This window comes from Chelonus insularis, unplaced genomic scaffold (genome assembly GCF_013357705.1).
Source record: "Chelonus insularis isolate UGA/USDA-ARS -01 unplaced genomic scaffold, ASM1335770v1 contig_347_pilon, whole genome shotgun sequence".
Taxonomy (NCBI): domain Eukaryota; kingdom Metazoa; phylum Arthropoda; class Insecta; order Hymenoptera; family Braconidae; genus Chelonus; species Chelonus insularis.
Genome location: NW_023276511.1, coordinates 9,292 through 22,951, shown reverse-complemented (window position 1 = coordinate 22,951; position 13,660 = coordinate 9,292). Strand labels below are relative to the sequence as shown.

The window sequence follows — 13,660 nt, the reverse complement described above, 5'->3', positions numbered from 1 at the left end:
ACTATTGAGGAAATATTCGGTAATCAATAGTGGAATAAATTATTTAGGTCATTATTACATTGATTTATCAAATTTATTGTCAAAATTATTTACAATAAATTGGTTGACTCTTGTAACTGATTAATATAATTATAATAACAGAATTAGTTTTTAATTGTTAATATAATGACTATTGTATACTAAATTATATAAGTTCCAGAATAATATTTATTCAAACTTACTTTGGTTAGCTAAATCAAATTATGCTTATTTAAAATTTCTAAAATTTTTACCTTTTTTATTTGAACTAATATTGGTACCAAACTTCAACTGTAGACGTTTCCTGTAAAGAGAATTTTTCGTTACCATGATAAAATGTAATTTTGTTTTATAATTGAAACTTATTTTTCAGATTTAATATAAATGTCCAATTTGTACACTGAGAGAATACATATGTCAATGGAATCTCCCAAATCTAAAATCACATTTTATTTCCCATGAGCATGAACGTCTTCACAATCAGCGATCGATTTGAAAACTGCCTGTGTATCATGGATTTTTACAAAGTAAATAAAATACTTAAAATTCGCATACCTGTTCTTGCTATTTAAATTAATGATTAAGAGCTACCGAATTGATAATTTTCCAAATGAAATAGCAATTATTTAATCAATCCAACATTATTAACTGAAAAAGAAAAATATTTGATTATTTTTATCGTCAAAAATTGGTTTGATACAGTTTGTAATGAGAAGTTAGTACTTGGAGTTTAAAAATTACATATATGAAATAAATTTTGATAAAATAAACGTATGAGCAAAAAATAAATACATTAAAAAATTGTTGATAAAAATATTTTTTTGAAGGTATTTTAACCATTTTCAAAGAATAAGCGATGTAAGAAATATTTTTAGATTTATACCTTTATTGTAACGAAGCGTACAGTTAGAGCGTTCCTTGAAAAGAGAGTTATAGAATATGCGACTTCTCAGATATTCCCATGTACACAACACATCCGCTATATGATTGGTGAAAAAATTACAGGCAGAGATTGGATAACAATTGGCGGTAAAAATGCAAAATTTGAATCACTTTGAATCACTAGATTGAGTCTTTATTATATAATTCGTATTTAATACCTTTATATTTGATTGAAAAAACATTATTTTATATATATGTAAATATAAATTAATATTAATATTATTAATGGACTATTTTTTTTTAATTAAAAGAGAGAATTTTTAAAAATAGAGGGCAGTTTTGTTGATGTAAGGAAATCTAGGTTCCTAATAAAGGTTCTCATTTTACCTTCAAAAAGGTTCTCAACTTCTAAAAAAAATCGCACACTGGAAACCACATACAATGAATATTTCGCGGTTTTGTGCTGCGCATGTGCCCGGCGTGCGAAAAATAGTTCCAGTAAATAAATTTGTTGACTTTTCCGAACAATTGAATTTTATGCATAAAAAAGCATTAAAAATAATAATAATTTTTTTTTGATTTTCCATTTAATTTAAATTGACAAATAGATAGTATTAATAAGTAACAGAAAAATAAAATTATCTCATTCAGTAGAAATTGCGCTCTTTAACTTGCAAACACCAGCGCCATTGATGAAGAGCACTGAGTGGTTCCAGCGTTGGATAAACAAAGATATCAAATCCGAAGGTAACGACACCAACGAACTTGATCAAGATATTTCGCATTTTCGGCCGTTGTGTAAACCTGCCAGCATATCATCAGGAAGTAGGTGGTGGGGGATTGTCTCCGAGTGGTTCGAGAGCAATCAAAGCCAGTGGATACGGTGGCTACATGTGGATATCCGCCGGTCGTTTCATTTTTAAACGAATTGCGATTTCCTAACGCTCAACATATCCAATAAAAAAACGCAGTGTTAACTCTAATTACTATTATTTTAAATACGAGTGTGCACAATAAATTTATCATCCAAACATGCAGATGGATCAGATGACAATGCAATTGATGCAGGTCCTCGAAAAGACCGTATCGCAAGGTGAGGCATCATTTTTCCACTCTCATTACTTGGCCCGCATGAGAATCGACTAGAATCTACCATTGTTCTTGTTTTATGACAAGTTTTCCACTTTTAACCTAACATTTTTAACACTTTTTACTTCTAAATTATATTATTACATTCTTTATTAATTACATCTACTTCTTGTCAAGGGCATGTGCTTAGAAATCAAATGATAGCTTTCACATTTTTTTCCGTTGACTCTTGATCATGCGTCACGCTGTGATGCAAACGATTGCAATTTCAACTACGAAATTTGACAAAAAAGTATACTTCGCCTCGTATTATTTACATTAAATAATTAGTTTTTATGTATAAATCATAAATAGCTCATTAATTTATCATTATAATTTAGAGCTAATCTTGTTGCTAAGGGGCTCCAAAAATTCGTTGATTGTTCTCAATGAAAATCAGTAATATTATTTTGTTTCACAGATAAAAATGAGCTAGAGGCAGCACAAAGTTTTTTAGAGCAGGCAGCTCTTACGAACATTGTAAGCATTTCATTTGTTTACATAAATTTTATCTTTTATTTATTTATAATAAATTAAAAGTTTCATTCTTTTTAATTTTTTTTTTCAGCATGAATTCGTACAAAGGCTCAGTGGAGTATTGGCTACTTCTGCCGCCAGTACGATAGCGCGTATGGCTGCTGGTCTTCAGTTAAAAAATCAACTTACATCCAAAGATCATACCGTCAAAACCCACTATCAACAAAGATGGCTTGCCATTCCAGCAGAATCTAGAAGTTATATAAAGAAAAATGTAAACTATAATAAATTAAATTGATATTTTATTGTTTTATTGCTATCAATAAAGTTAGGGCTGAATTAAACAAATAATTTGAATATTGCTGGAAATTTTAATTGAATCTAAACTAAACATATTAAAAGATCATCAATGAAATAATAAGAATTATTTATTTATTTATTTGTAGATTTTAGCAGCACTTGGAACAGAAAACAATCGGCCAAGCTCAGCAGCACAATGTGTAGCTTACGTTGCAGTAGCAGAATTACCTGTTGGTCAATGGACCGAGTTAATTCCTTATTTGGTGAACAATATTACAGATCCAAATGGTACAGAAATGATGAAAGAAGCTACATTAGAAGCTATTGGTTACATATGTCAAGAAATTGAAAGTGAAGTTTTAGTAGCTCAATCAAATCAAATTCTCACTGCTATTATTCATGGAATGAAAGGTTCGAGCACATCAAATCACGTCAAACTTGCAGCTACTCGAGCTCTTTATAATTCTCTTGAATTCACCAAAGGAAACTTTGAAATAGAGGTAAACATGACAAAAAGATTATGTGTGATAATTACACATAGTGTGATCACTAGTGTTATCAAAAAAATCAATCCTCTTTATTTTTTTACAGTCTGAAAGAAATTTTATTATGGAAGTTGTGTGTGAAACAACACAATCTACTAACACACAGATTCGAGTGGCCGCTCTTCAGTGCCTTGTGAAAATCATGTCATTGTACTATCAATTTATGGAACCTTACATGGGCCCAGCATTATTCCCTGTAAGTTTCTAGTTATCTAAAGCAATATAATAGAAATAGTCAAAATAATATAATTTTTTGCTTTACAGATAACACTAGAAGCAATGAAATCAGATGTCGATGAGGTTGCTTTACAAGGTATTGAATTTTGGTCTAATGTGGCTGAAGAAGAAGTAGATTTGTCAATGGAAGAAGGAGAAGCCACCGAAGGAGGTCGTCCACCATCTAAAGTTTCTCGACATTATGCCAAAGGTGCACTAGTGTATTTGGTACCAGTATTAATCCAGAAATTGACAAAACAAGAAGAGTTTGATGACGAAGATGACTGGAATCCTTTGAAAGCTGCTGGTGTTTGTTTGATGCTTCTAGCTTCATGTTGTGAAGAGGGTATTGTGCCTCACGTTCTTCCATTCGTCAATGAAAATATTGAAAATCCTGACTGGAGATACAGAGATGCAGCTCTGATGGCGTTTGGTTCAATTCTTGGAGGATTAGAGCCAACAACTTTGAGGCCTCTTATTGAGCAAGCCATGCCAACATTAATACAACTTATGTATGATGTAAGTGTTGTAGTAAGAGACACAGCAGCTTGGACATTTGGTAGAATTTGTGAAATAATTCCTGAAGCAGCAATAAATGAAACATACTTAAAGCCATTGCTAGAATCATTAGCTAATGGATTAAATGCTGAACCTAGAGTTGCTGCGAATGTTTGTTGGGCATTCACAGGCTTGGCTGAAGCAAGTTATGAAGCAGCTGAAGCTGAAGATGGCCAACAACCTGAAACTTATTGTATGTCAGTCTTTTTTGATTATATCGTGCAAAAGCTTCTTGAAACTACAGATCGTCCAGATGGTGCGCAGGCGAACCTTCGATCTGCTGCTTATGAAGCTTTGATGGAGATGGTCAAGAATTCACCAAGAGATTGTTATGTAACCGTTCAAAAAACAACAATGGTAATATTGGAAAGACTCCAGCAAGTTTTACAAATGGAAAGTCATATTCAAAATCATTCAGAAAGAGCACAATATCATGATTTGCAGTCACTACTTTGCGCAACACTTCAATCAGTCCTCAGAAAAGTTACTCCTGAAGATGCTCCTCGAATTTCTGATGCTATAATGACAGCTTTATTATCTATGTTTAACTCTAACTCTGGTAAAGTGGGTGGAGTTCAAGAAGATGCTCTTATGGCAGTATCAACATTAGTTGAGGGTCTTGGAGAAGGTTTCCTGAAATATATGGATGCATTTAAACCATTTTTATGCATGGGTTTAAAGAATCATACAGAGTATCAAGTTTGTGGAGCAGCAGTTGGTCTAACTGGTGACATTTGTCGTGCTTTAAAGAATAAAGTTTTACCATATTGTGATGACATTATCACCTTATTACTAGAAAATTTGAGAAACAATACTGTTCATCGATCAGTAAAGCCACAAATTCTTTCCGTCTTTGGAGATGTTGCTTTGAGCATTGGACCTGAATTTAAAAAATACTTGGAAGTAGTATTACAAACTCTTGCTGAAGCTTCTCAAACAGATGTTGATCGAAATGATTTCGACATGATTGATTATCTCAATGAATTAAGAGTAGGCGTATTAGAAGCCTATACTGGAATTATTCAAGGTTTCCGTGGAGAAGGTGAAATCACAGGCGTTCCTAATCCAGATGTTGCTCTCGTTGAGCCACAGGTGCCGTTTATCATCCAATTTATCACAACAATAGCCCAAGATCGTGAGCATTCTGATGAAAGCATGTGTGCTGCTATTGGTTTACTTGGAGATCTTGTTGTAGTCTTTGGAACAAAACTTTTACCTCTCGTAGAAACTGAACCACTTACTGAACTGCTTACCAAAGGCAGAAGAGCACGTAGTAATAAAGCTCGAGCACTTGCTACTTGGGTTACTAAAGAGATCCGAAAACTTAAGAATGCTGTTAACTCTACGTCAAGTTGGTAAGTCACTAAATAAGCTTTTATTTTTACATGACAATGATGATGGTGATGATGTTGTTGTGAAAGAGAGTGAACGTTGTTGTTTCTCTTTATTTTATAAAAGTATAAAGAAAGTTTAATACAATGTTTAAGTTTATTGTATGCTTCTAAATTATTATAAAAAAATTTTATTACCCTAACGTGTAACTTTCGTTGCTCTCAATGTCGACAAATTCGTGTTTTACGAAGACTAATATACAAACCAAGTTATTAAAAGAACTAAAATTTTTCTGCTATCGGAATGAAAATTAAAAATATAATCGTTAATTACATTTGGCCCGCTTTTGTTGTTTGCAGATCACCCCATGATTGTACTCTCGTGCGAATTGATTTCACTAGAAAGCTATCGAACACAATACAAAGACAACAAGATTGGATGGTGCGGATGCGAGTAGATGGATGTGCGTGAGTCCCAATATTAAAAATTATGAGGATGACAATGATGACGAGATGATGAGCGATGATTTGATGGTGATGATGATAAAATGATGAGTCTGCACGTGTTCTTCCTGGCTTTGACGCTACCCCCCCGGTATGTACGTCAACAACATCAGTAAAAGTCGACGGTGAGAAAAATATTGCCGGGTAAGCTGCGTCTGCCGGATTGGATGTCCGAAGAAGGATGAAGAAAGAGTGCAAGTGGATATGTTGCCAAATAATGAATGTTGTAACAAGAAACAAGAGTCTAAAAGGTTCGGTGATAAGAGTGTGCCTGAAAATTGAATTATAAAACTGATTATTAAAAAAACAAAAAAAATACAAAGCCACACAGCTCATTGTCGTGGTGCCATGTGATTGATTGTTAGTGTAAACGATTGAGCATGTTAGCGTTGTTTTTTTGCAAGAATTTAGATTAGTACAAATCATTCATGAATGAAATGTGCGACTGATTACTAAGATTTATTCAGGATTGATTGATAAATATAAGAAAATAATAATATTATCATATTTTTTTTAAATCATTACTATTACATTTGATGATAGATAGCCATTTAGATATATTATTTGTCTGATAGATCATCAACGAATAATTAATGCTCTTATTACTTATAATGTTTCTAATGTTCATAAAATTTTAATTTTTCACACAATCGCATTGAGTGCGAGTGTAATGAATGGATAAAATTTATCTATAATGAATAAGAAGTATATGTGATTTTTATGCATGAATATAAGTTGTTTGCGTGAATGTAAGTGAGAAAAAAGCTAATGAGTACTTGAGAATGGAACACGTGCGTATAAGTGAAGTTTACTAAAAGTTATAAATGTTTGAGGTATACATGTTATGATTTTTTCTTGCGAATGTGAATGTCTGTTACTGTTGATTCATTAAAATTAATCTTTTGCTGAAATGATTTGAGTTTTACACAAAAAAAATAACTGTACTTCTCCTTGTTGAACCAATTTAAGTGAATTTATTTTGCTTTTTAATCCCAACTAACGTTCCATATGCAAAAAGAAATCCTCTTAAAGTTCCTGTATTTTATTTATTTATTTTTAGACATTTTTACTATTATAAAACAAAAAAGTCTGTAGTTAAAATATTTTTCATTCAGTCTGTGATTGTATGTTTTTAGACAATCGTGCGTGGTCTCAACGAAAGTACCTTGAATAAATGGGCTAGTGATTTAATTAATCTTTTTAATAAACGTAAGTGTAATCAATTGAAAGAGAGAAAGAGACTGCGTGTCTGTGCGTGCTAGTATTAACTGGCAATTATACGCATAGTGGAGTAAAATATTTTAATTAAATATGACAAATACTAAATTTTCTCTTCATATTTATTAAATCTTGAATTTTGTACTCCGTATCCATGTAAAATGCGGTTTAAATTCTGGAAAATATTTATCAAAATATTATAAAAGGGAGAAGAGAAAAATAAGCGAAAAAACAAAATAACTTGAATATTTGTCGAAATTAAACATTTTGACGCTTGTACATTTTATTATATTTTTTGTGTCAGAGGATAAACGTGACAATTCTGCATGAAAAAAAAAGATTGAAGAATGAAAAAAAAACGAGAGAAAGTAAGAGAGAGGAAATAATTATAATAATGAATTAATGATATTTGATGCTGATGTTTGCAAATGCGAATGCCTGCATAAAAGTTCGATTCAATGATGTACCTGTGGATATGAGAAATTGAGTGAAAAAAATGGTAAGACAAAGAAAAGAAAATACGAATAAATGAGGATACGAATACTGTCATGGAATGGCAATAATTTCAAAAATTTCGTAAACTTTTTAGGTTTACAGATTGAAGCAAATAGCTGCAAGTGAATTTAATTAATTTTGATGCCTCTTATTTATTCTCTAGATAGAATTCCATGTAACGAATAACATACTCCGTGTCATTGGTGTCCTCAATCCTCTTCTAAGTACCTTTAACCCAATTGAATTACCCCCAACAATACATTCGTACGATTACTTCGTCATTATTCATCCCCCAACACTTTTTTTACTCATTATGTCTAGAGTGAAACAACAAACCATCAAGTGACTTCTACTCAAATCTTATTGTTAAACAATATTAATTATTGATTATTATTTAATCTTCAAGGTCAACCAGTGTCCTTAGCATTAAATAATTTTTTAAAAATCAATATAAAGTATAATATTGATCATGAAAACAATCAGGTGATGTTATTTTGTAGTTTATTACTGTGGTAATCATTTTGGTTTGCTTCAAGAAAAGATAAATTCAAGTATGTATGGATCTGATGATAATCCCTCTCCAGCCAACTCGCAACCAACAGGAAAAGTACATGATGACGATGTGAGTGTTTCTTGTATGTGTGATTATAAGAATGAAGGAATCTTGGCTTTGAATAATCATATCTTTATTAATAGCACTTAGAGACCTTCAAAGTAAAAAAATACCTTGTTAATATTCCGTAGGATGCTTTTGATCTTGATGACTTATTGCCGATTGTTGGAGAATTCGGTCGGTACCAGAAGCAACTGCTCTGGATGGTTTGTTTGCCAGCTTGTCTTCCATGTGGGTTTTGTGCCTTTAATCAACTCTTCATGGCCTCGACACCTCCTCACTGGTGCCGAGTGCCCGGTCTTGATGATCTGGATCCATTTCAAAGACGACGTCTTGCTATCCCGATTACTCATCAGGTGCAGCGTTTTCAAAGACAATGAATTTAAAAAAAAAATGATGACGCTTGTAAGATGTTACCCTCGAAAACGTCGTAGATTATCCTCGTAGGTACTTGTCTATTTGGAAACATTTCGTTTCAATATCATATTAGTTTTCATTTGAATAATAAATAAATTTGCGGCATTGAGAGTAGTAGACACATACTCGTGTTCTTTGAGATTTTTTTTCGCTTAATCTAGAATGAACGCCCTGCTGTCTGTATATCTTAGACGATTTGTGACCAGGGTGTGAATGGCTGAAGTTTGTAAACACTCATTTAAATGATGAAGCTGATTTTTGTCAAAGTAGGATGGAAACGAGACCGTCTACAGCCAATGTACAAGATATGAAGTCAATTGGTCGGATCCCACTGTTAGCTTGATGTACATTGATGCAAATGTCACCAATACTTCTTGGCCAATTATTCCTTGTGATCATGGATGGGAGTACGATATGTCAGTAATTGTCTCTTCTATTGTCATTGACGTAAGTTAATATACGTTTATTTTCTTTTGATTAATCATTTATTTTTTTTCTTTCATTTATTTACTCTTTATTTTAGTTCGATTTGGTTTGTGATAAAGATATTTATCCAACACTTGGTTTAGTGGCTTTAAATACTGGAGGACCTATTGGAGTTTATCTTTTTGGAAATCTAAATGACAGGTATTGTAATAAACAAAAATATGTAATTGTTATTATAATACTTTACTATTTTTCTTGGTGTTCTAATGTATCTTATTAAAAATAGAATTGGAAGAAAAATGTCATTTTTTTGCTGTTTGGCTACTCTAATTGTTGGCAGTATTCTTACATCAATTTCCCGTGATTTTTGGTCTTGGACTGTCTGTAGAACTGTTGTGGGTTTAACTATTCCAGCTATTTATCAAATTCCTTTTATTATTTGTAAGAATTAATTTATTTTTACTTAAAGCCTGGCTTATCTTTAATAATTAATAATTGAAGATTATATTCTTATTTATTACTAGCATTGGAACTTGTTGGTCCCAACTACAGATCGTTCGTGACAGTGATGACTTGTTCATTCTATACAATGGGACTTTGCATGTTAGCTGGTGTGACTTATTTGATCCCTGACTGGAGACACTTGGCTCTTGTCACGAGTATTCCATTTCTTATTTATTTTTTATACTGGTGGTAAGTTTAATACGTATAATTATTTTACACTAAATAATTGTACATTTCTTTATAAATATTTTTAGGTTCCTACCAGAATCTCCCCGCTGGCTCTTAGCTAAAGGTCGTCTAAGTGAAGCAAATGAAATCCTCCAAACTCTAGCTAAAGTAAATGGTAAAGAGCTACCAGGATTTTTCACCCAAAAACTCAAGCAGCGAATGACAATGTCACGGTCAAAGAGTGAAGAAGAGAGATTGAGAAGTGGGCCAGGAGTGTTAGCGCTCTTTAAAACGCCAAATATGCGATTAAAAACATGTCTTATAACATTAAATTGGTGATTATTATTAAAATTACAATAAAAAATAAAAAAAAAGTATATTTTTTGAATCAAAATATTTTTTTAGGTTTGCGAATAACATGGTTTATGTAGGGCTATCTTACTACGGACCAGCATTAGGGAATGAAGAACATTTGAGTTTTTTCTTTTCATCATTAGCAGAAATTCCAAGCTATCTGGCCTGTTGGATCGTAATGGATAGATGGGGTCGACGATGGCCTTTATGTTTATGCATGGTCACTGCAGGATTATCATGTGTCGCAACAGTACTTCTGCCTGATGGTAAGATAATCAAAACAATTGAAAAAATTTTTTTTTCATATTAAGAGCCATATTTCGATTGATATTTACAGATGCTGTGACAACAACATTGATTCTTTTTTTGCTATCTAAATCAGCAATATCGGCATCATTTTTAATTATTTATCCATTTGCCGGAGAATTATATCCAACACAGTTACGAGGTATCGCTATAGGATTTTCCGCATATATCAGTGGCCTTGGATTAATTATAATTCCATTTATAACGTATCTGGTGAGTGAATTAATTAATTTAATTATAAATAAATCTAACAATAAGTATTTAATGAGCTTAAATGGATTTATTAAAGTACAGAAGATGTAGTATCCTAAGAAAATTTCAATAAAATAGGAGAATCGACCAACACTTTAAATTACATAATTTTTTTTGTGAAATTTTTTAGGGTAGAGAAAATTTAGTTTTGCCTCTTGTCATTCTTGGAGCTGTTTCCGTTATTGGAGGATTGTCGGGACTCAGACTGCCAGAAACACTTCATCATCGACTGCCACAAACTGTGGAGGAAGGAGAACTCTTCGGAAAAGATTGGAAATTCACTGATTGTCTCAGTTGCCCCGTCAAGTACGATTTTACAAATTACTTTTTTACTTTATTCATTGGATAATTCTTTTTTAATTTGTTTGTTTTTTTTTTTTTTTTAATTTTTAGACCTTTAGCAGCAACATCATATGAAGATCTCACAGCAGGCGAGACAGTTGAAATGCAGTCAGTTCCCGAAGTGCCTGAAGTTGAACAAGAACCGTTAAGGACGCCTACTTCGAATGCAACTCGTAGATTGCTCCGTCAATCTAGTGTTATGGAGACCCAAAAAGATTCTGATGGTTCTATGAAGATGACGTATTGGTTTTGAATTATTATCACCTCAAAATAAAGTCAAGATTAATGAAAATATATCTTCTTTTATCAATTTTCCTTAGTGTTAAATCGATTTAATCCGTGTAGAATTTATTTCAAGATGGCACGTGACATCTAATTGGTATAGAAGGTCAAGAGAGGATGCTATCCGCATGGTTATGTGTGTGCATGAGTGAAAAGGTAGTCGCTTGGTTGTATTTCTTGGTTCCTTTTTTTTAAGTTTACAACCTGGTTGTTCTGTTGTAACAACTGAAGTTGAAAAAAAATTATTCTTTATTTTTATAATCAAATTTAATTCATATAAATGAGTATATAATATACCTCTGTAGGAGTCGACGTTTGAGTTCTGGAGGATAAGCGACATATATGTAATGATCTGGCATTGCTCCGGTAGCTATCAGTCTGTCATCACCTTCTTCAAATTTTCTTCTATCGTCCAATCGTCCATCACGCCCAGGATCATGAAGAGCTGACCGATCAGATCCATTATGAGAATCTAGATTGTCCTCGCTAAGATCCAAACAATCATCGTCTCCCGAACTATAGTATTAGTCGTTAAAAAATTTATTATTGTTCCATAAATCATTCGAATATTAAAAATAAGTATTAACCTGAGAAGAAGGGAGACGACGTAATAACATGCAGATATTCCAGATGAAAGAAGAAACAAAAAAGTAACGAGCAGGTACCACGGTGTGTGACGTTGATGTCTTTTAGTGTCTTCCCAATACCTGTCACAGCTCAAGTACCAACATATAGCTCGATTCATTTCATCTATTCAAATTTAATAAAATTATTGAATAAAAAATTCATATTCTATTTCAAAACTTCATAATATTAATATAAAAATAATTACTTTCTATTTCACGAAAGTCTTTTACTGAAAGATTTGCCAAAAGACCGCCAATACAATCTCTTACTAACATCTGAAAAACATATTATAAATATTTTAATATAAAATTTTCAATGAATAGATTTACGAATAAAATAAAGAAAGAACATATACCTCACATTGAACTTTGAGTTTCTGTAATTCTTCAGGGTTACAATTAGATTTGAGTCTTCTAATTTCCGTTTCCCGACTTCTTTCTCGTCTGTCTCCGGCCGGTGGAAGAGCAGCCTCAACTAAATTACTTGCATCATTCTCATCTCCACTTTCATCACTTTCACAAGCGTTACTTTTATTATCAGGACCTTGAGTAATATCCCGATGATATACTGACGATGATGATGGTGATGAAGATGAAGTGGTTGAAGGAACCATTTCATTGCGTTGACAGCGTTTAGAGTGTGCTCTAAATATTGTACCAGCAGGAACAATTTCAGACTTATCACTATTCCCAGCATTACTATAAACTCTGGCTAATTCACGACATTCGCAAGGTACAAATGGAGTTGTTCTTTCTGTATTCTCCCTCCAGACTTGAATATCTGTGTTCACTGAGCCTTTTGCATCGTCAACCAAAGAACCATCAAGCTCCATCATGCCTAGGACATCACATCGCATGATATCGCAGTAATTTGCCAAGCATACGGCATCCTCTGCCTAAAATAATTATAATAATTGTCTTAACAATCACACGAACATAATAATTTATCAAAAAGTTATCTATCTAAAAACACACCATATTAACATTACTCCTGTGTCTGCTATCGAAGTGAGCATCTAAATGTTTCTCGGCATAAAAAGACTTGCCACAAATTCCACAAGTCCACTGTGATGTTCTGTGTTGAATTTTGGCCATTTGTTGCGGATAAAAAATATCTCGACTCTCGTGGAAAGGACATTCTAGGGGCAGCTCCACCTGATACTTCTTCAAAATTGGTATCCATCTCTAAAACATACCACAACTTTTTATTGTCTTCTTAACACTAATATTAAAATAAATGATCTACCTTTTGTACAATACGCCGGACCATTGATGCACGATCCCGGGGGCATGATATTTTAAATACAGAAGGTCCTGGCCAAGGAATAACAGATAGCAGTAGCACCACCACAATCTACACAAGATCATGAGTCAAATAAGAGTTTTAAATATAATCAATATTCTTTAATATTTCTACTATGCTATTTGTGGGTCATTTATTTTTTTTTATATAAATTTTCATTGATTTAGAAATAGTAATAATCAAGAGCGCATAGCTTGTGCAATAATTATGTACTAGGTAATTACCTCGAAGTAACAAAATTTGGTCTTCATTCATAGCCTTATATCTTCAGAGACTTGATGATTGGCTCTTTGACGACGACGATGGTGATAACAATAGTTTTGTTCGTGGTTAATCTTTGATCATGTATCTCATATATCTGTGTGCGCACGCGTTATATTAATGTGGTAGTATTC

The 13,660-nt window shown here is 32.7% G+C and overlaps 3 protein-coding genes across 11 annotated transcripts; 2 read left to right on the top strand and 1 right to left on the bottom strand.

The window, feature by feature from the left end:
* The first annotated feature begins 1,605 nt into the window (after window positions 1-1,605).
* Fs(2)Ket (Importin subunit beta Fs(2)Ket) lies at window positions 1,606-5,946 on the top strand. 2 transcript variants are annotated; one of them, XM_035082631.1, is made up of 7 exons: window positions 1,608-1,993; window positions 2,450-2,508; window positions 2,597-2,779; window positions 2,952-3,305; window positions 3,397-3,546; window positions 3,615-5,479; window positions 5,816-5,946. In XM_035082631.1, coding segments are annotated over exons 1-7 (2,673 nt in total). In that variant the 5' UTR covers window positions 1,608-1,932; the 3' UTR covers window positions 5,817-5,946. The 2 variants fall into 2 exon arrangements, with proteins under 2 accessions (XP_034938521.1, XP_034938522.1); XM_035082630.1 differs by lacking the exon at window positions 5,816-5,946 and having other exon boundaries at window positions 1,606-1,993; window positions 3,615-5,483.
* CarT (Carcinine transporter) lies at window positions 5,939-11,346 on the top strand. 7 transcript variants are annotated; one of them, XM_035082632.1, is made up of 11 exons: window positions 5,939-8,294; window positions 8,417-8,641; window positions 8,973-9,149; window positions 9,226-9,329; window positions 9,415-9,569; window positions 9,653-9,821; window positions 9,887-10,135; window positions 10,206-10,420; window positions 10,492-10,673; window positions 10,843-11,018; window positions 11,106-11,346. In XM_035082632.1, the coding sequence occupies exons 1-11, from the start codon at window positions 8,226-8,228 to the stop codon at window positions 11,305-11,307; spliced, it is 1,923 nt and encodes a 640-aa protein (XP_034938523.1). In that variant the 5' UTR covers window positions 5,939-8,225; the 3' UTR covers window positions 11,308-11,346. The 7 variants fall into 7 exon arrangements, with proteins under 7 accessions (XP_034938523.1, XP_034938528.1, XP_034938527.1 ...); XM_035082637.1 differs by lacking the exon at window positions 5,939-8,294 and having other exon boundaries at window positions 8,498-8,728; XM_035082636.1 differs by lacking the exon at window positions 5,939-8,294 and having other exon boundaries at window positions 8,498-8,728; window positions 8,970-9,149.
* LOC118066535 (uncharacterized) lies at window positions 11,081-13,628 on the bottom strand. 2 transcript variants are annotated; one of them, XM_035082639.1, is made up of 8 exons: window positions 13,490-13,628; window positions 13,209-13,316; window positions 12,938-13,147; window positions 12,319-12,858; window positions 12,169-12,238; window positions 11,924-12,086; window positions 11,634-11,852; window positions 11,081-11,561 (listed from the first exon to the last, which is right to left on the bottom strand). In XM_035082639.1, the coding sequence occupies exons 1-8, from the start codon at window positions 13,514-13,516 to the stop codon at window positions 11,534-11,536; spliced, it is 1,365 nt and encodes a 454-aa protein (XP_034938530.1). In that variant the 5' UTR covers window positions 13,517-13,628; the 3' UTR covers window positions 11,081-11,533. The 2 variants fall into 2 exon arrangements, with proteins under 2 accessions (XP_034938530.1, XP_034938531.1); XM_035082640.1 differs by having other exon boundaries at window positions 11,634-11,822.
* Between the last annotated feature and the right edge of the window lie 32 nt (window positions 13,629-13,660).

Excerpts from the sequence above, each read along its gene's own strand:
- CarT (XM_035082632.1), top strand. The coding sequence starts at position 8,226 with ATGTATGGATCTGATGATAATCCCTCTCCAGCCAACTCGCAACCAACA. Across the intron at positions 10,421-10,491 it reads AACAGTACTTCTGCCTGATG|ATGCTGTGACAACAACATTG; the intron begins GTAAGATAATCA and ends TGATATTTACAG. Across the intron at positions 11,019-11,105 it reads TGTCTCAGTTGCCCCGTCAA|ACCTTTAGCAGCAACATCAT; the intron begins GTACGATTTTAC and ends TTTAATTTTTAG.
- LOC118066535 (XM_035082639.1), bottom strand. The coding sequence starts at position 13,516 with ATGAAGACCAAATTTTGTTACTTCGAG. Across the intron at positions 13,317-13,489 it reads CCAAATTTTGTTACTTCGAG|ATTGTGGTGGTGCTACTGCT; the intron begins GTAATTACCTAG and ends GATCTTGTGTAG. Across the intron at positions 12,859-12,937 it reads ACAGGAGTAATGTTAATATG|GCAGAGGATGCCGTATGCTT; the intron begins GTGTGTTTTTAG and ends TAATTATTTTAG.